Source organism: Copidosoma floridanum, unplaced genomic scaffold (assembly GCF_036245765.1).
Source record: "Copidosoma floridanum isolate Cflo_tuat_1 unplaced genomic scaffold, Cflo_Japanese_pri ptg000013l, whole genome shotgun sequence".
Taxonomy (NCBI): domain Eukaryota; kingdom Metazoa; phylum Arthropoda; class Insecta; order Hymenoptera; family Encyrtidae; genus Copidosoma; species Copidosoma floridanum.
This window is the reverse complement of record NW_028321890.1, coordinates 28,440,957-28,463,490: the sequence shown is the minus strand read 5'-3', so window position 1 is coordinate 28,463,490 and position 22,534 is coordinate 28,440,957. Positions and strand designations below refer to the sequence as shown.

General features: G+C 41.5%; 1 protein-coding gene across 1 annotated transcript in view; it reads left to right on the top strand.

Annotated features, from left to right (window-relative positions):
* The window catches only part of Calx (sodium/calcium exchanger 3), a 104,432-nt gene that overhangs the window by 8,650 nt on the left and 73,248 nt on the right, over positions 1–22,534 (top strand). Inside the window, exon 3 of the mRNA XM_089590964.1 lies at positions 18,581–18,672. Within this exon, the coding sequence (XP_089447090.1) occupies positions 18,581–18,672 (92 nt within the window). The remainder of the gene's footprint in view (positions 1–18,580; positions 18,673–22,534) is intronic.

Sequence of the window (22,534 nt, the reverse complement as noted above, 5' to 3'; positions counted from 1 at the left end):
TAAATTCTATGGCTGATTTTTGCTCCTTGGTCTATGCATCTCACCCAAATATTTCTTCCTTTGATATGAAAAATAAAGAAAACAAAAATGACAGCCATCGATCACAAGCCTATGGAAAAAACTTTGCCCATCGAGTCAGCATCGGAGGGGTAAGTTTAATCATGTTGGACACGATCGATCGAATTAGCCGTCGTCGCACATTAACGGCGTCGGAGCTCGGCCGAGCCTCGTTGAAATTCCCCTGAAACTTGGGACTCTGCAAACAGGGGGGAGTTGGATGTAAGCACGAGGAGGATGTAGTTAATTGGCAGCGCATGGGGCCTCGTGCGCCTATACGGACGACGAGAGGCCGCGTAACTTTGGCCAACTTGACGCTGTTGCCGTCGTTTGAATGGAAACTTTCGAGATGCGGTCGAGAGAGCTTCACTCACCGCTGTACCTATATACATATATATGTACGAGTGGTCTACGGCTTTTTGCCTTGTGTCACTGATGCATGTGGAATAGAAACTTGAGAGGAATAACCAGATGTGTACAGGCATGTTTTTACGAAATTCGCGTCGAACTTACCGTCGAGTTGTCGAGTTTTCGACTTGATTGAAGTGCGTTTGATCGTACAAATTGACGTTCTTTCCTTGCATCGAGTCAACATCAGCTTTGAAAAGTAGTGAGTTTGGTTGAAGCGTAATTAGACCGAGTGGCTGATGCTTTGCCAAGCACAACGATTAGGATGGAACAAATGAAACGAGCTTCTCTCCACGGACTGTACTCCATATGGGGAATGACAATGCCACGAGTGAGAGTCAAGGGAGGAACTGACCATCGGTAAAAAGAGAACACCGGCTCGCTGGGTTTCTCGTTGTTGGTAAGGTATTACAATTTATCTGGAGTACTTTTCTCTTCCTTTCCAAAGCGCATTCCTGCGATCGGTTTCCAGGGGGATGAATCAGTTGAAAAGGGTGAAAAGAGGGCTGGAGAGGGTGTAAGAAAGCTGAGGATCCAAGTTTGGTTTTCGTGCGTTTCGTGCTAGATTTGAGTGGAAGTGCAGAGTGTTTCAATTAGGAGCACAGAAGGGAAGTACTCGTCTCGAACATTAAGGGGATTGCATCCCCTCGCCATCGAGTTATTTGAAAACCAATTACGAAAATAGTATAGGTAATAATTTACAATACCTCTTGTACTTTTGAGAATTTGCGTGCAACGAGCGCTACTCTTTTGTTGCCGTGGCTTTGACGTAGCCCTGTTCGCCTCAATAACATCAACGTGAAAGTCAGTGTGCTCTGGTTGCCCGAGCGCGTTTAATTAAATTTTAAGCGAGTGGCTGATAAAAAATTTGCAACTGCAACTCCTCCCTTTTCGCTCGAGGAGACCAACCACAATGGCTTCGATGAAAGGCATCCCTCTAGCTCCAAGGAAAGCAAGTACTGTCGCGAGCGTATCCTTGTGCCAACAGAAGGAAAAAAAAAAAAAAAAAACAGGCAACAGTGAAAATACGTCCACACACGAAGATGAGGGAGGAGCCCCATGGTGGTGCAAACGGGTGCGTATTCAAAATCGTATCTCGTCTAGCAAAAAAACTCGCGACAGCCAGTCCCGGTGGTATTCGCTCGCAGGGGTCTCAGCAGCGGAAGGAGCAGCGGCTCTCCGCGGGATCCTTACAGCCCAGTGGCTTCCATCGCACGCTTTTCCCAACCAGATGAAAAATGACGCCGCGGTAAATCACCGCTGGCCTACGCTCTACACCACGTCTTTTCCCGGATGCGTGGGCGTGTGTACACATACATCCTGCGGTTAACAACACGTACATATATACGTGTGTGTACCTCCAACGGCAGCATCAGCATAATCCAGCGGGCTCTGGGTTTGCGATTATACATGCCGTGGAAGAATCAGAAAAAAGAAGAAAAGTCCCATGGTGCGGTATATTTATACGGGGACAAAGGAATTACTCTACGTAAAGTAACTTTTTTTTTGTTCAATTCGTATGTTTTAGGTCTTGAACGGAATATATTGTATTTTTTCAATAATACAGATTTTTGGAAAACAATGCTCTCGGCTGTTCAAAAAAAATTTTTTTAACTTTGCAAAAGCCATCGTACACAGGTTCACGGCAATGATGTAATATTTCAGCCTGCTTTTGTATATCTTCTGGTTTCACGCGTGTTATTTGATCCGACCAATTAAAATTGCATCAATAAATCAATATTTCACAATAACACATAGATTAAAATGAATCCTGCAATGTGATGACAATGTGAAATATTTTTTAAACATTCGGTGAAATATTAAATATCGGATGGAAAAATTCGGGGGTATAACAAACAAGTAAACTCATACCTGTATGTATATATGATTGTCGGGTTCCCGAGTTTTCAGAGTAAATGTGTACTTGTACGGCGCATGATGGATGAAGATACGGAAAAGTCGGAGGGCGTCTGAATAATATTTTCCGGTATCGCTCTGATTGTCCCAGTCAGCCACGTCCATCCAAATCATACTTTTATTTCCGAGGAAAATACATGAAAAAATATAAGTAAGTTCACGGATATCCCACTTCCATTCGTTCTCGATTTTTCGTGTTACGTATGTACACTTAAGCGCGGATGATGGGGAGAAATGCGAGATTTGCGCCAGACTATCTGTATATATATACACGAGGGGCTGAGCTGGCTTTTATCAGCTAATTTAGTACCCACTCCCCGGTCGAACAAACAAACGAAAGTAAAAATACATCACCCTCCTCACAGAGCGGCTTTCGGTATTTTTCTAGTATTAATTGAACGGAGCAACACCGAATTGTCGGCTCATCCCTGAATTGGCCTGCATAATTTTTTTTTTTTTTTTTTACTTAAGCTCCCTGAATCGTTATACACAGGTAATTTGACAGCCCGAGGATTTAATTGACATACAATAAAACGAGAGTCTAATCCGTCCGCGTGACGTAACAATTCGCCGATAATTCAATCGGGAGCTTTAAGGCTCGACAAAGCGTTATAATCCTCAAATAATCTGCTCGGATTTGTTACTGAGGACATTCACGAGCGTTTCCCCCGATGAATACGTGTACCTTTCGTGTATACAACACAAACCAGAGGAATCAAATAGAACGGATCCTGCTTTTTTTTCTCATCGCTTGAAACCTTTCGCGCTAATGCTACAACAGTATTCTCCAATAATACAAAATATGTGCAGGTATGTTGTACTATCCAAGTCCAAGTAGATAGCAATGGTCAAGCTTATACTGAATCACCTTGTAACCGTATCAATGGCAGTAGAGTCGGTAAAGTAAAGTCAGGCAAAATTCCTCATCATCTCGAACCACTACCTTCTCCTCTGGTATTGTGTACTACCCTGATTTAAATGGGTAAAATAATCCGTTCGTGTATTTTGGAACTCTGTTGCAATCACATGTGTCGATCGATACATCATTTATATTCCCAATAAGTTACAAAAAGTAATAATTTGAGTACGTACACAACAAAAAAATTGCACGAGCCAAAAAGGATGTACTCGAAAGTGACGAGAAATAAAGAGAGCAAGAAAAAGCACGTAAGTAACAACTGGATCATCGACAAGCTGATCGGTATAATCGACGCGGTCTCTGTCTCCCGCTAACAATATCCGCTCCTACTCCGAACAAAAGAGAGATGACATAACGAAGACTATAACACCGTTCCGTCGTGTCGGGAACACACATACCTATTGTTCCCCTCTGATCCGTATAGCCCCCGACGATCCTCCCTCCGTCCCGTTTTAGTCGCCGTCGAGGCTCGATCCATCACGAGCGACGCAAAACACGCCAAGACGAAATTAAGCTCGATGCCCTCGCTATGGCTTACCATATACGTCTCTTCGATCAGGGACGTGTTTGATGCCAACAATAAGTACTTCTCGGGCGAGATCGCGTAGGGCTCATTTGACTCGTTGCTGTCACTGTATGCGTACCGTATAATATATCGTTCGCTCATTCGTGGATCTTGTGTGTTTAACGTGTGGCGTGACACTAGGGTCTGCTCTTGGTGAGATTAGGAGAGTTTAGGGAAAGGTTGAGGGTTGTTGTTGCTTACGACAGGATTTGGAACAATTTTTTTCACGGTAGACCATCGAAGCTTCGAAAATAGGTGTCCTTCGTAGTATGAACAATGCATATAGGCAACAGGTTCGAAAACTCCGCGTCCATCATCACGTACACAATGAGACAGTTGAGCAGTAAAATCAGCATGGGTAGCAGAATCGAAGGGAGGAGGAAAAAATTAAAAATAACCCACAATGGGTCCTACACCGGACGAGACAATCGGAATATCGGCAATCGATTGTGTACTCCCCCAACCACCTTCACGTGTACAACTGTCCCTTTATTTGAATCGCGTCTCGTCGACCTTCCTCCTCCACGTCTCCTTTCGCTCGATGAGCGAATAATTTGCTCTTTCTCTTTCGCTATTCATCATCACTTCAGCTTATTTGCCACTCGGTGACGGATGAGGTTCTCTATATACGTATACTGGGAGCCTTTTTACACCGGCCTCCGGGCTGTTGATGCAAAGAGCAGCTCTTCGTTGAACCAGTGCCCAGTCATCGTCTTCTTTACGCGGTATACTTATTATACACCTATACCCGTGAAAATCGGCACCTATAAAGGACGTTCTTGGTGTGCCATTAACGACTAATGCTTTTAGCCTCCGCATTAACAAGAGTAAACTTTATCTCAATAGTATTGTAAAAGTCCTCTTTTTTTCCATCCCAATCGCACATCCCAAAGTCATTATTACAAGAGAATCGACGACTAGAGCCACAGCTTACGCTCGATAAACTCGAGCAATCAATCAACTCGTGACACGGTGCGTCGAACGGAGAAGCAATACATGTATACGCTAGTGTTGTAGAGGGAACGGTATAAGCTAGGGTAGACACCAAAGGACACGAGTGACAAAGTCGAAGAGGGAAAAAGTAGAGATAGACGAGCAGCTGAGGAAAGTAAGGGGGATGAAGAAGGGAGAGGATTAAAGTCGTCTCGCACCTCCAGGACGAATGTATTAAAGTCAATGAGTCACTTCTTGCGAGCCCTGTGGTTTTTATCTCTTCCTTTTTTCATCGTTAATTCGGACGTCGTATTTTACGCGAAAAGCGTATATATATATACACGGTGTCCCCGGGTAGCAACAACAATAACGACTATAGCCATTAAAGTGAGTAATCGCTTTATTATGTGAGTGTCGTGGAAGCGAGTTTATTAATTAAGGACCGCGCCATTATTTCCCTTTCAGAGCTTAATTATCGGCAATGCGCGTCAAGGTATTAAATATCGGCCGGTATAACAAAGACCGACCGTTTTCTTTCAGACTCTATTCGTGCGGCTTCCCAGGGGGGATTTGGACATGTTTTATCGCGGCCGAGTTTCGTTATTGTTGTTGTCCTCTTCGTAAAATTAATTGAAAAACGAGATTCTAGTCACCTGCCCAATCAATGTTTATTTTTCGTGATTAAAAATGTGAAACACTGAAAAATCTTTGTTTGAGAATCCTCAGATGAAAATCTTTTTTCAACTCGTAAGATTTTCAATCGACGCAACAATAGATATCTTTCGATTATTTGGAAACTCCATGTACAACTCCGAAAGGATGACTATAAATGTAACATCATTTTGGTGGTAGAATGTAGAGCTAGAGTTGATGTTTCGTAAAAAAAAAAAGAACTAAAAACCGCATAGGTTGAGTGTTTGCAGTGGTTAGCCGCCGACAAATCGATAACCAAATTCGTTTGTGTTAAATACTCGTGGTGAAATCAACACCGAGTTCATTCTCTTTCGAGAAAAAAATTGCAATTCCATCCTACCCACATGACGGCTGAATTTCACCGCAATCCTCGTAATCTTAACCCCGTGGCTGCACCTGAAATCCCGTAATTAACTCTAGAGTGAAAATCACCACTGTACCACATCAGGGCGTTTAATTAAGCATCAAGTCTGCATAACTATAGAGTAACCGAGCATCTGTAACGGGTAACGGGGGTACCCATACAATAGTTGCAAAATGAGCCAGTGGATGGACGGACAAGGCAGGCAGGCAGACAAGCAACTATAGGATAACTCACAGTGTTACCGAGACCTCGGCCTTTTCGTTTATTTGGCTCATTGTTCGCGTGATCCATCCGGTCCTGGTAAACTTGATCTTTTAACGAGTAGGTATACTACCTTGCGTTTATTTGTCTCGATCACGAGATCTCGAAAAGTCAGCGGCCCAGATAAGGATGACTCACACAAAGCAGGTTTTTGCAGTCGAGATATGGAATAAATATCAATGCGGTAACCTCGCCGATTCGAGTGTATCGATCAAATAGTTTGGGAATTATTGTCTGCTTCGCTCTCTTTTCGAGCGCAATGCATTTCGTTGTTGTTTATCATACTATACGTGCTTTAAATATATGCACACATACGTATGTCGTGTATGTCACTTATCGATCTAGCGTTACGTAAGGACTAGTACAATTTTTATCACTGTTACGTACAACGTGATTTTTTTCTGTATATTATTAGTTGTTACCTTTAATTCATTTAGTGTGTGCGAGTTAATAAATATTTTGCAAATAGTTTATTTAATAAAATTATTCTCTGATCATCTTCGTTGCTCATAAATTTCACACGGTTTGTTAGAAAAGTTAATTCGAAGATGTCCCATGTTGTTTTTCTGATATTTATAGCTCCACTTGTCGTCACACAACAATAAATTATTAAATAAGAAAAAAAAAAAGTTCAACTATACCTCTAAAAACTCGGCATGACGCAAAAGAAATTCTTCGCTTGTAATTTATTGAAAAAGGTAATAGTATAGTCTTTTATTTTTTGTCACTCCGAGTATATGCAATAAAGCAACCCTAGAAAAAAAAAAGAATAAAAAAAAGAAAAAAAAAGAAATATTAATCCCGTTAAGAGTAACGGCTTCATTTATAACCCCGAGGATCCATCCCTACCGATCATTCATCTCTGACGCAGTACCCGTAAAAACACTAAGATCAAAATTAATCAGTGAATAACACTTTGCAACAGCATGAAAAAAAAGAGCGAGTACGAGTAAGGCAAAGGCGAACGAGTTTTGCGAGATAGATAAGGCCGAACACGCGATCAAAACCGAGTGAGAGCTTTGGAGCTTTTATAATGCACTCCACGTGTGCAAATTCACCCTCCCCCCACCCCCACGAGCTTTGCATCGATCGCCCGTTGTGCCGCCTTAGGTGTGTTGTGTCATACATATATGCGGAGGTACGTTACGTAGCTCGAGGCCACGTGCTGTGCTCGCAGCGCTTTCAACCGTACCTATACGTTGGTGCAAGCGAAAAATAGCCGGCAAAACCCTAGCTTGGAAGTCATACAGTGGACGCTTTCACTCGTTTTTTGCCCTCCTCCAGGACATGGCGCTTTTTACATTCGCTCTCTGGCGATCCTCTACGATACGGTTTGTTTTCTACAACAATATACTTACGTGATTATGTAAACATGTACAGATGTTCAGCCTTACATTATTTTATTTGTGATTAAAAAATAAAATAAAAGTTTCGGCGATTGCGATGATTTTGTGCACTACATTTACCCGTAACTAGATATTGTGTAGCCAGTTTAAAAAGAAAATTAATCGAGCTCAGTAAATAAGACGAGGCAATCAAAAGTATGCCCAAGCTAACGCGAGCCGTGACGCATTAAAATTCACCGGGGATTAACGAAGACATTGACAAAAGGCCAAGCAAACACCATGATATAAGCTACGGGAAAAAGGCAAAGACGTCCACCTCAACCAACTATAAATTACGACGGCTTTTAATTTTATTAAAATATTATTCCAAGACCCTCCTTTCCTACCGTACAACACTGGAGATTACAGTTCTTCCTTCTGATACAAGTACACCCGTACCCTTGACATCGCATTAAATTTAACAACAACAAAAAACATAAAATTCCAAGTGAGATGAAAAAAAAGTCCTTCGAGTTTCGCTTGAACTAAAGCTTGCTCTGAAAATGTTATTCCGCTCACCCTCGATACTCTCGACCTCGCACCTCGCGAAAAATAGAGATAGAGCACAAGCGCCACACACACGTACAACCGTTTTTTTTTTTTTTTTTTTTTTTTTTTTTTTTTTTTTTTTTTTCTTATCCTCCATACGCACGTGCACACACAGAGAAATACACATTTCATCTCACGGCTGCTTCTCTTTTTTCACTTTCTGTACCCTCCCCCACTGTAAAGCATAACATCCCTGCGGATCACTCGGTTCCAACAGCACGAGAGCCGTAGCCTGTTTTTTTTTATCGGTTCGAGCATTCCCTTCCTTCTTGGGACTATGGAATTTGCGATTCTCTAAGCGCGGATTGACGGTATAATCACCGCTGTGTTCGAAAGGGAAAGCAACTCCGATGAGTTTCAGAGGTCTCCACTCTTCAGATGCGATTTTGTCGATCAAAAAATTAAGAAGTCATATCTTGTTTTTCCTAAAATGTTATTACTGCAGGCAGCCTGTAAATGAATAAATAGATATCAGGTATGCACATACTCTCCGTACGCGTCACTCGATGCGATGTATACATAACACCCGAACACGTTTTTGCGATCGATCCCGGCTTTCTTCCTCTCCAGCTATAACCTACCCTTACATAGTATGTACTTATATGTGCATATCGTTACTTTATTAATACACCCACCCTCTGTCACTGCTCTGCAGCCACTCCACTGGTCTCATTTTCAATTAATAACTCGCTCATTATACTTGTGCAATAAATTGTGTCGAAGAATATTTCGTCGTCCACCGCAAAGGAGAGCCAAAATTGCGATATACTCGCTGACAGACTTTTTTTTCTTGCTGATAAAAGTACAATACAATTTTTAGATGTCACAGTTTCTTGTGAAGTACATTGATATAAAATATTTAACAATTTCTTTCAAATTACTTTGACTCTCTTTTTCGTTAAAATTATTGTTTGTATCAATTTGTAATGCACCATTTTTGCTGAATAAAAAAATTCTGTTTTGAGCATCATGTTGTAAGTTGTAATTGAAATAAAAAAAAAAAATTGTTTCAGTACAAACGATACATGAAGTTTTAACAAAAAATTATGTTTAATTGAAAAATTATCCGTGCCCAAGTCTGACCACTGATGGCTGTATCTACTTCTTTGGAGTGTCAGTACTGTGCATCGCTAATAAAACAGCTCCCCTTAAAACTCCCCTACACGTATTGGACCGAGCTAGGGGCAGTAGAGAGCATTAAACTCCGTTACTATACTTTTACAAATCTTTTTCCTTCGAATCGCGTATACAGCGAAGCTCCGTCTTTGCACCTGTGTGGGTATACATACCTACAAGTATAATGCAGACGGAGGGTGCACGGAAAGAGGGCTCTAGAGTTTAGTTTATAAATAACATTAGGGCATCCATTTAAGTTTCCGCTACGCACGTCAAATCGATCGACACCACCTCTCCCCAACCCTCTGCCGGTGGAAGCCGTTGCTGCACGTTTTCTAGCCTTATACACATATAACTGGAGCTATATATACTCAGTTGGTACGTATACCCTCATGCATGACATGTATACTCTTTGCAGCTTATGATGCTAACTGCACTTTTCTTTTCTCCCCCGTACCGGAATTTATCGCGACTACCGGTATTCTGAGATCTGCCAAGCTTTTTTCTCCTAAAAAAACAAGGTTGGGTGCAAGGGGGCAAAATCATGAGGTATTCTTCGGGTCATCAGTCAAGTTTAAGGAAAAAAAAAAAAAACAACGAGGACTACCTTTCCTGTTTGTGCTTTTGTTAAAACAGTTAGAAAAGAGGTGCTTGCACACAGGCGAATGTGCATACAATACATATACACGAGCCACACACGTAGACGTCACTTACTCGAGGGACAAAGTACGTGGTGGCAGCGAGCCCATTAGCGCATGTGCATCGTCGTCGTCGTTTTTGTTAATCCGCAGCGTCTAAAGCCTGTGGGGGATAATGTTTGCACCGGTACACCCACAGCACGAGCCCTGCGTTTGCCTCTTTGTGCATTTACATGCACCCGACGCGCACTACAATTGAGGACCACAAGCTGCGTGCTCGTGTAAACGTATATGCGAACGCGCTTGGAATCCCTGATGATTTTCACCAGATTTCAATACACCCCGAGCTTTTGGTGCAAACAAAGTGTGCTTGTATGCTTGCGAAGGAGAAGAGTGTACTTATATTCCTTTTGAGCATTAATGGAAAATGTGCACTTTTACCTCTTTGGTAGGAACTAATTAAAAAGAAACAAATCCCGAGTGACAGATACGTGTGTCATAATGATGTTAAGATTGTAACTGGAAAAGCTATTTCCATTAAAAAATGTTTAGCACGAACGCGTAACGTGACACGGTATTCCCCGTTACATGATTCATTTTCCAGCTTTAATAACCTCGTTGAGCATAATTTTATCCCCGGCGTTGCAATCTCGGCTCAGGAGTCGCGCTCTATTGTAGTACCGTTTTTTTGTTTTTTTTTTCTTTGTTTTGCCTTTCCCATATTGGAAAAAGAAAAAGGGACGAGCATCTTAACGATAACGAGAATGTCTCCCGGAGCGATATATCGTCGCCATAAATTATCGTGCCGAAAAGCCATTACGTGCTCGGCATCTTGGAAAAATCTCGATCACACTGCATACTATAACGTGCAGGTATATATACATGTAACAGACATAGCGTACGAGCTGACGGCAAAGTCTTTCTCTGTCGCTACATTCTTTTTTCTCGAGCTCCATCCTGTTAATATGAAGCCAGAGAACGTTTACGACTTATGTGGGTGCTGCGGAAGGCACTTTATTGGAAACGTGTGTATATATATACAGCCTAGAAGCCAACGAGGGAGGGGGTTCATGTTTATCGATCACATTGGAAAATAGGTGTTTTGCCCTTCTCTCGTCGATCGCTCATTATTTTTTGGAATGCCAAAGGTGCAAGTATTAGTTTGTTTTGTACCAATATTTTAACAGATGCACAATGCACATAAACATCGTACCCTCAAGATACTCGAATTTTTTCGAGTAATCGTCAGAAAATTACTTTCGATGTTAACAACAATACTACTACTTTGTTCCGAAGAAATCTACCGGTTAACTAGTTAAACTAATTGACTATGGTTTAGTCAAATTAAAATAAGAAAAAAAGAGTTATGACAGTATACACAGGCCAGAAGCTCGTAGATGAATGTTAATTGATCGAGTATTCTAACTCATGCCCCATCGTCTCTATGGCACGTGATTGACTTGTAATGCTTAGAATTTCCACCATCTCGATGAATCACCAACAAAGTCTATAGAGAGTCTATCGAATCAACTTTTCCAATTTTTTTTCCACTCTACGATCGTATACTCAATTGTACTCGTATAATTGCTCACACAATGAACCATCGAAATAATCATGTTTCCCGTGTGGGGCTCTAAATATCGTTTAAGCGATCGGATTCGCTTCATTGGCGAGTATGGCCAGTTCAAATCATTCACCAACGATTAATCAATCGCCTCGCTGCAAAAGTTCCCGTTCAGCTTGTTGCGTCGGAATATACAAGACAAGCCGAGTCATCTTATGTTTTCGACAACAGAGCCCCGGCACGCTCATCCCGGGTATCATTTGGCGCGATTTGTTTGCATCAGGAAAGCTAATTAATTGTCTCATCTGCACGTGACTCGACAACCTTATGTCGGAAGATTGATGACCGCAGTCGAGGTACAATGGGCACTTATCCCTTCAAGCTTGTCTAGTATTTTTTTTTTTTTCAATCATACGATCTTAATTATCAAAAATGAGTTGTGTAAAAACTACACAGCTCTAACTTGTAAGCTGGTATATATGTATGTTTAGGTACAATCTTGTGTCTTTTAGAGGTAGAATTTTATTTAGACCCCCGAGTACGAAGGAAGGTAAACCCAACTCGAGCTGAGCAACCCCAAAAGTCGAGGATTAAATTCGCAAAGCTCCTCCGAAAGCTCCCTCGGTCGCTATTCTCGGCAAAGCTCGCGGTGTTGACGATCGGAGAGGCGTTGACTACTCCAACGCACCGAGCATCGCTGTAGCCTTTTTTCCACCCCTTCCTCGTGACGAAGACTTGCCTCCTTCGCGATAATTACTCCGTCGCTCGAAAGGCCAAATCTTGCGTAGGAAAACGTCACCGCAAGCTCTCGCGTACACGCGTAGCACAAAACGAGCGGCTGATGACGTTGCACCTGCTGGCAAAACCGCGCTCGCGTATACTACGACCCGACGTTTATTGTTGCTGTGGTGGTGGGGAAGTAACGCACGAGGTTTATGTACTTCGTGAGCCTCTGATGCCTGTAAGTGTACTTGCCGTGCCATCTTTGCGAGAACTTTATCGTAGTCGCACGCGAGAGAAATAAACTTTATGTGTTTCTTCGCACCCCTGTTTATTTTTTTTATTTTTTTTTTTTTTTCGCTCGTTGGCGCTCGGCTCTTTGTGATAGTTGGCCCGAAGCCGCGAGCTATTTCTCGGACAAGTTTTGGGTTTTATGTAATGTTTAATCCCCGCGAGCAAGTGGTCAAGTGCCAAATGACGCCAAACAATTTTTATCGAACGACCATCAAGAATCTTTTACTAAAAAAAGTTGTTTATAAAAGTAATTAAAATTTTTGGCGTATGTATACAAAGATAGAGTGGCGTTTATTTCATTGATAACGCAATTTTAAGTACTTTAGGGGTAAGTTGTAAGTTGTAAGCTCCATTTAAAACGTATCGGTTGATGCTGGTGAGTAGCGGAAATAATAAGAAAAAAAGCAATTGGCAATTCACAAGCTTTTTCACAAGGAAAAGCATGTACTGATTTTGAATGATTTTTCGATTTAACTGGAATCCAAGAGTTTAAAATAATAAATAAAGATGAACCGAGTGAGGAATTCAAAATATAGTACCTCGTTGTAGTTGTGCAATAGAAGAAAAAGCAATTAAAGCAGCATGACCACTTGTTAAAACGGAAATTCCGAAGAATCACAATAAACCTATGATGAACTGAAATATATTAAAGTATACTCCGTAGCTCGTTTAGATTACTCGACGGCCACGTGTAACCATACAATACCGAACAGCAGGTGAAGTTTGTTTACTTGAAAGATAACAGACATTTATGTCCGCAATTACAAGCTAACAGTGGATACGTTACACTCTACACTTGTGATTGCACTTGAAAATTAAATTACACGAAGTAAACAGTGCAATGTTGCTTCGCTTTTACGAATGTGTCATCTGCTTTAACTTTCCAAAGTAAATATCCGGCATTTGAAAAGTAAAAATGTTCACGGTTTACTAGCCTATACTTGGAGTACCAAGCGCGCCTCCCAAAGCACAATATCTCGAGGGAAATAATTAAGCCCGTTCTAATTTATCACCATTCAGAGTGCGGTCCCACGTAGAAAGCGCGGGGATCTTCCAAATCCAACCAGAAGAGAAGAACAGCGAGGGAGGGAGAGAAAGGGGGGACTTATGAAACTCATGAATACAGAAAGCCATGCGTCAGAGCGCGAGAAAGAAAGCACGGGGAAAAAGCTCGAGATGAACGAGTCACGGTCCCGAAAGTGGGGGGCTCGATTCAATGCCAAATGCAAATACACGAGCACCAGGGCGGAGTTTACGTAACGACGCCTTGCATTTAAAATTGCTACGAGAGGGTGGGAGGGAAACGCTTATTAGCTCTCTCGTGCACTGGAGCTGAGTGGCCTTTAGCCGGCTGCTCCACAATGCTAGCGCAGCTCGTTTCGATCTACATGAGCGAGCTCCGGTGCTCGAGATTGTCGTGCAAATTTTGCGCGATTCGAAAAAGCAAAATATTCGAGGACGAACGAGCTGCGTATGTATTTTTGTGCGGCAAGTAGAAAAGCCCGGGTATGGTCAGACGCAAAACGAGCGTACATCGTGCAGCTTCCCCTCGATTCGATCAAAAGAAGGGTATAGGACGCACACAAAGTTGAGCTTGCGTTCCTTGCACGCGGGTACTCTCCGTTTGAGCCATCGTCTCCATTGTGCGCCGACCTCGACGACAAATTACGCAACTTCAAGTTTCCCTCGTAACTCTGTGCTCGTTTAGAGCGCAACTATTTGGATGTACGAGTACACGCAAGTTCACGATGTTCGCGCTATTCTCCGCGAAGCTTCTCCTTATCAACCGCTGGAGCAGAAACGTACGCACACTTTTGTCGTTTTATTGCACCAGTGCGTGCATCCGATTCTCGTAGTCGTTCCAGAGGCACTTGAGTGGGTTGTACCGTCGATAGGAGCAGCAACGGATATCAACTTTGTACTTGGCTGCACCTATCAACTTCAGTCCCGGAAGTGCCAATTGTATTACAACAAAAGTATGGTATAACAGATTCAGCCGTCAAAAAAAACATGTAAAGCGTGCACTCAACCTGTCACTTACACGTGGAGGGGTGTATATACAAGCAGCTGTTATACATGCAAACTATTGAACGGTGGCCTTCTATTATGGGCTCCAGCTCCTTCATCGGGCTCTTCGTAAAGGTTGACGCGCGGCTGTCTTGTTTCATTACGCGGGCAAAATATTGAGCTTGCAAATGTTTTCTCTCGTTATATACATGATTGGCGTGTGTCGGAAAATGAGACGGGCTGGATCGATAGACAAAGGGGTAAAAGGTAACTGGCGTCTCAGTTTGGAAACTTCTATTGTTGAAAAATTGCAGTTACTCCCACCATTATTAAGGACTTGAATCAGTTTGTTAATTTTGGCACGTGCTACTGAACAAAAACCGTGGCAAGGTAAAAATAAATTTTAATTAAACGTCTTATTTCTCTCTTTGCCAGAGGAAAAAAGCTGTAACATCGCCAGTACAACTTAATTGGGAATAACAAAGCTGTGCTCAAACGCGTACGACACTGTTTTACCCAGCAACATCAAAACCCACGATAGCGAGGAAGCGAAAAATTCGTGGAAAAAAAAAAATAGTGCACCTAATTCCAGCGTCTCTGCTGCGGTCGCACGTATAAGTATAATAAGTACACTCCCATGTACATTAAGTGCACGTACACGCGCGCCAGATTGCGCTGTACTACTCGACGGTCGGAATAAAAAAGAACGCCAAGAAAGTGTACACACGCTAATAACCACTGAATTTTTTTTACAACCAAGTAATTAAAAAAAAAAAGAAAAAGAAAAAATGAAAAAAATTATCTCGGAGCTTGCGTGGGATTATTAAAAAATCGAGTACGAAAAGGAGAGCAGAGCTTTCCCCGGCAAAATAATAATAAAGACACGAGAGCTGAGGTAACACGCGCACTTAGCCTATAGGTGGGAATCTATTTGAAACAATCGAGTTTGAAGTGTACTCCGGCACGTACACGTGAATTTTCGAGAGGAGGCTCGCTCGCTCGCATTATTTAAGCTTTTTAAAGGGAGCGAAGCTAGCTGCTTCGACGAAATCTGAGGTCGAGGTCGCGACACATTTTCCCCGCGCGCGTGCACGCTTGCTTGGCTTTAATTCGAATTCTTCTTCTCCTCCACCTTCTTACTGTTATTATACTTTTTTTTTTTTTTTTCCTTTTAGCGCTTACACTCCTTTGCATTCGCGTGATTTCTCCGACTTGGAGATATGCGACAAATGTATATGTGACTCCTACTTTTGTACGATACGCGTTTAGCTTTACTTGAGACGAGTGAGAGAGTGAAATCGTTTGAAAATGATTGCTGAGCTTGGAATTCCACAATTATTTGGAAACTCGTACTTTTGTCTGCGTCGGGAGCGAAATAATTTATGACTCGAGTGGGTCTCGCTACTTTCGACCCGTTTACAATTTTTCCAATTTCCAGTCGTTTTACTTTTACGGGCGTTTTATAGCGCTATACCCGAGATTTCGCTGATTCGTCGTAAAACATTATTGCACTCGCCCAAAGATCTACAAATGCATTTCGAGAAACTGATAAAATATATATTACCAAACCTTTGCTTTTACAGCTGAGAAAAAGTTAAAATCTTTCCCCCCGACCGCGGCCACGGGCTTTAGTTGGAAAATATTACTTTTTGAAATGGATTTATCGAGGCAATCAAAATTTCGATCAAAGATTTTGTAAAAACTCTAATCCTCCCCCCCCCCCACACTTTTCCAAGAGCAAATGTTTGCTCGAAAGTAAAGTTTGCTGCCGGCAAACGTTGTTTTACTCTACGAGCCTGTCATACCGTTTATACAGTATTTCTATTATGGAAAAAAAAACCTTTTTAAACCTCAAAAAAGGAGCCCACACGTATCCTCGAAAAAAAGGGCACACAAAAGCTCTCTCACCTGCACAAAAATGAATCGGGTGGTGCACCAAGAGGAAAAAAATCTAGTCGCTCTTTTTCTCCAGTTAAGCTTCCACCAAAAAATGCATCCTCTCGACAGCTCTCGTCCATCCGTCCAAGTCCTGTAAGTCGCTCCAAGGAAAGCCAAGGGCCGCAGGACGCGCGAGCTCGCATAAAACCCCCCTGACCGCGAATAGCGAAGGAGAAAAAAAGGGGGGGAAACCTTTCCGAAAAGCGTCTCTCGAGCTTGACCAAAATAAATGATATCGCGTTTGAGATAAGGCGCTTAAGCGCGTAACGGTGCTTCGCTCCGAAACCGGTGCAATTTTATAACACCATTGCGTCGGAGCTTCGCATTAGCCTGTGAGATACTTGGGACGAAATTGCGATTGGTATCTCAACTCAGATCTTTATTGTGGATTTTATTATTGTTTACTCGACTGTATTGCTGATCACGGTATTTATGTGGATTCGATTCGTTTGGGGTTACTGTTTTCACGTAGGATAGAATCACGATGTGGAATCACAAAGGCGTTCTATTATTCACGCACATTTCTCGAACTTAATATAGGCGCATTGAATATTTCACGATGTCGGCGCGAAAGCTTTAGGTAGTGTCGATCAAACGGTTACACGGAACATCAATAATACAAGTCCTTCGAACGGCGGATCAAATTCCCTTCTGTATATAATATTTCCATCGAAATACGCGATACTTCGCAAAAAGGGATGCATCCCTGAGGTTGTTTGCGAATTGCTTTTTCGTTCTCTATCGATATCCAAATCTATTCGGGGACTCTCTGTTGTCGAGTCTTTTTGTACTTTTGGAGAACAAACGTAGTCTTGGGAAAATAAAAAGTTTATTAACCTTTACCTGAATTTACTCGTTGAAGCAAAATTTTCAATAAACATTTATTTACTTACAACTGATTTTTTTCAGCTTCAGCCTGTCTTATCAAATATCTTACCATTGAACATGAATATTATGTTTTACAGAAATTTCACATTTTTAAAGGTATGAAACATTTCGATATCATCTAGAAACGTGTTTTCCCAATTAACGTGAGTTTTCTGACAAATGACTGTATAACGATTCATGAGGCAGCTCCGTATACGTATTCGTATCTTCCAACAATGTCGTACCCGCTACGAGCCCCGCCCTAAAAAAAAAAAAAAAAAGGAAGAAATTAGAGACGAGCATTAAAAAAGCGGAGAGGAGAAAAATCCTTGCCAGGATATAACTTTCTCAAAGTTCCCCAGCCCCCTTGCCTTATCCCCCTGAACTGCCCACTTGCCCCATCTACTTTACTCTTGCCTAGTGGAGGTGAAAAGACGTTCTAGCGCAGAAAAGTGGCTATACACCCGTGAGCTCGGTGGATCAGCAGTCGCGAAAGCTCGGATCACGAACACCGGAAGGAGCTGGCGTGTGCGAGAGGTCTTCTTTTCGCGAGCGTGTCGGGAAATTGCCCCGAGGTCGATACATCCTAGCGTGCAGCGGAACCTTGACCTCGTACTGGATTAAATACACCTCGCACCGAGGTATGGAGAGACTCGTCGTGCCCCGAAGCTTGCACACACGCAAGAGACGCTTGGCGCGAGAGAACATCGAATTAATTTCCTCCTAGAGGCAATCGAGGACTAGTGGCGTGGGCTCAGGTGTTTAGTATGCACTGGAGGAAGGGAAAACATGCCGAGGGATATCTTTTTTTTTGCACATTTGAAAGTGATGATACCCTCCGAAGAGAGCCAATAATCGACCACACCCAATCAAAGCCAGAAAGTTTGACCACGAGTCCAAGCAGCTGGTACTTAAATGGAGAATTGGCTCATTCGAGCTCTTCGTTTTCAGTCGAATTGCCTCTGCCGATCGGAAAGATCGGGGCAACTGACTCCGTTCTCCTTCCCCCTCCTTTGGAAACGGGGATTGAGAGCTCACCCCTACAAAGTTTATCTTTGAGAGTAACGATGGCGTATTTTTTTTCCATCTATCGGTCAGTAACTTGCGACTAACTTTTTTCGTCGTTGTTTTTTTTTCTCCCCCAACCACTTGTATCTACCGTATCGTGTTTCGGTGAGTATACCATGTCTGTGTGGCTTGATATAACTTTTTTCTCATACGGAAAATTGGAAATACCATAGAAATACCAAGTTATGCGTATAGCAGAAATGCAATTGTGTTGAAAAAGTTTAAAGAAAGTGATAATCTTTGAAATACTAATGCACTTGAAATTTATTTATCGAAATTGTTATATCTAACGATTATCCATTAACTTGTGTTTTCAGAAAAATCATCGAGTTGGGGATCATCGAGGAGGACTCTTACGAAAAGGATGCCCTATTCTACGTCGAACTAAGCTATCCGCAACTGCAAGGAGGTGAGTCACCCCTTTTTAAATAATGGCAAAGTAAAAGTATGAGCGCACTTCAAGATGTGCCGTTTATATCGTCAATGAAAAAAACGTGTTTTGAGGAAATGAAAAATTATTGTTTATTGTTTCAAGTTGTAATCATCAAAGCAAAAAAAGCAGTGTAACCAAACGTTCGTTCTTTTTTTTTTTTTTTTTTTTTTTTTTTTACCACGAAGATAAACAACGTTGCAATTCAATCAGTAGAACACACACGACTGATTGCCTCGCGCGAGTCGAAAGTAGTGCAGATATCAAAGGCCATTCCGATCAGTGCAGTACACTGCGCGCAAAAGCAATTACACTCAATGGAAGGAGAAGAAGAAAAAAAAAAAGAAGATGAGGGGAGGAAAAAAAGTGCAACAATTAATTGCGCGATCTCGTCGTCAATGAGAACCACTCGAGGGAGGGAGAGAAGCAGAAAAGTGGAGCGTTGAGAGACAAGTTTGTAATTGAGAGTTGTAATTGAATTCGGCGACGATTAGCTGCTCGAGTGCAATGATCTTTTTGATTGGAGTCATGACTGTACCGCCATCCCACACGTTAATTACCACGGCTATGAGCAATTCATCCAAACTTGTATAGAGACGATTTTACATATGAATTGTCGTTTCTCAAACCTCAAAACTGAAAAACGTACTCCTCATAAAAACAAATTTCCACTCAACTTTTTTTTTTTACTTTTTTTTGTTTCTCCAAAATACAACATAAAAAATAAATCCATTTCCTCCCACACAGCCTCTACATGTATGCTTTGCGATAATAGCCTTAGCCGAAATTCAATTTCCCGTAGCTCTCAAAGTTTCTCAACGACGGCACGGACGCGGTGTCGGTAAATTTATCGTGCTCCCTTATTGTTTGTCGACACGTGTATCCCTTGCAAACTCAATTCCATGGCACTCGTATCCAGCCCACCGAAAGCACCGACGTGAAATCACGAGACAAGAAGCTACGCGACTCACACGCACAGCCACTGGGTACATTGAGCACACAGAGAGATCTCGACGGCGCGTATTATGCACTCGTTTCACGCTCGACGGGTCAAAGCTCGGAACAAAGTGGGAGGGGGAAAAAAAGGCCGGAACCGGGTTGAGTCACGAGCATCCGAGAAAAGGGTACCTCGTGGGTCGCGTCATCGGGTAAACGCGGAGATTAAAACGAAAAGGGGATAATTGGCCGGCCGAACTTGCGGCAATTAGTCACTCTGGTTTTCTCCTCGTCTTTTCGAGTGGTATTCAATGGGTCGCGCGTACGCGTCACGCGGAACGAGATGGGGAGGGGATAATTTGCTCTTTTGGCCGAGAAGTTTCGAAAAGTCATGGTCCGTCAGGAGACGCCTTTTATCCCAATGGCGAGTGTGGTGGCAATAAAAAAGACGTGGGCCTCGTTTCACCCTCTGGGGTTTATTAAGTTTCAACTTGATTTTTTTTTTTTTTTTCAGTTTTATTTTCATTTTTTTCCCCTTGAAAACTACTAATTAAATTCCTCGGGGCAGACGTCTCGCGTATATTGAAAAAGTTTCCATGGGATGCGGCAGCGATGATGACTCCCGAGGCAAGTACGTTACTGGATTGGAGTGAAAATAAAACTCAGAGACACCTTTTCTGTTTGCGTGGAAAAAAAAAAAAAAAAAAAAATAAAAAAGAACGAAACGTTTGGTAATAGCGCAAGGAAAACTTGTCAGCTTTGAACGAGCAAATACATACGCTTGGAGTGGGAAACAATGTATTTGTTAAAATATTTGATTTATTTTCGAAAAATAATAGAAAGAAAGCCTAGTTTGCGCGTTGGCGCATGTCACGTGCCTAATTATTAATCGCAGCATCATGTATATTATTTCACGTGGTGTACCCGCAATATAATTGCCCGACGGGCGACAACCGATGCCGCCGACGACTCCCTATGGATACCAATCGGTGATGATTGACCGTAAGTTGTTCAACGATCAAACAAAATAGCCAATCGCATACTCATCGCCACTGTTGGTTATTTGCTAAGTTTATCAGTAATCAAATTGAAAAAAAAAAAAAAAATTAGCAACGTATACATGTACAAATTTCTAATACCGTTGAGACATAGTTGCACAAAGGAGAGTTGCAGCTTTTTTGTATGCTATTGCAGATTACTAACCATCACCCGTTTATCATTTTTATTACAATGTGTACATGTTGTTCAGTAGGTACTGCTATATATACATAAACATTATACTGCACGTTAAGTGCAACAGTAGCATCCTCTTTTATATTATACACCAGAGGCGAGGGAGCGCGTAGAGATTGTACCTACACGTATGTTGTGCGCGAAGCATCCCTAGAGTGCCTGTTTGTTGTATACGCAAATTAATAATAATCAGATCCTAATCCAACGACACCCATGTACCCACCTGAGTATATATTTGTATATAACTAATCGCAAATACGATCGGGTTGGCCTTTGTGCCCCTCGTGTACGTACATACACGTCTCTCGCTCTCCCCGAGCTCTGTGGTGTATAAATTATTTAGTCGACAACGTGATACGCATATGATTCTTGAGAGTCGAGCTGAACATACGTCACGTGCAATGGGTGTCTGTTTGGCTTTTACAGGCGCAATTAGAGGCTCTTTGATTTTTCTTCAATTTTTCATTTTTTTTTTTTTTTTTCATACTTTTTCGAAACGAGAATTTTTTGTCGCCCTTTTTCTCGTGGTACACATATTTGTGCTTTTCTACGTTGGTCATTAAAAGTAGTTACGCATACTAACAAAAAAAAATAATAACAATTAATTATTTGCATAACAATGCATCAAGTCTTAGGTTAAAAAAAAAAAAAAAAAAAAAAAATTAGAACAGTTATCACAAAAAGCTTGTTGTTGTGGCATTGTTATTGGAGCGACAATAGAATTTATAAACAACACAATTCATTTGTCGGCAAAATAGCAGCAAAATCACTTTCACGCACATGTAGGTGTGTACAGCAATAATAAACCATAGATACCACTATTTAGTATTTGACATAATGGCACATGTAGTAGCTAAAAACAACTAAAATTATCCAATACACGTGTATGTTATTAGTTTTTCTGTGTGTGTGTTTTTTTTATCTAGTTAAATTATAGATAAGCAATGAAATAACAATATTATATCACTAGTGTTAATGATAATAATCATATTGTGAATTATGATGTACCAATCAAGACTAGTCATCGAATAACCGTAAGTCACTAGTCCAAGGAAAACTACGAATTATCCTTGAGTTAAATAAACATTGTTAGCTACCATTGTCTGTGTAAGTATCGACACCCTCACCAGAATAAAATAGTTGCACCTTCCGAAAATTAAAAAAAACAAAAACTGTTCCTAGAAACGAAAAAAAAAAAAGTTTAAAAAACACACCCCTCAAATAGTTAATTATATATTCATTGACCACCAATAAATGCAAAACAATTAAAAAAACAGTAGTGGATAGAATAAATCATCCCAATCACTAAAACCACGTGAAAGGCAGGGAACAACGTTATCAGAGCACATTCTAGCCAATCAATGCGACGCGCACGGTCTTCAATTTGCTTTAGGTTACAATCCCGAGCTTACCCTCTGATAAGTAGATTAGCATTAATACTCGGAAGACTGTGTTTCCTCGAGGCAGAGAGTTATACTTTGGTAAAACGTCTCTGCCACACATATCAATGAACGGAAAACATCGAATATAAATTCTTTACTGAACGAAAAAAAAAAAAAAAAAAAAAAAGGAAATTCCATTCCCTGCATAGGAGTAGGATCCTTTTAAGAACTCGGCTGTTTTCTTCCTTGGACGTAATCTTATTAACTTTTTCTCTTCCCTTGCCTCAAAT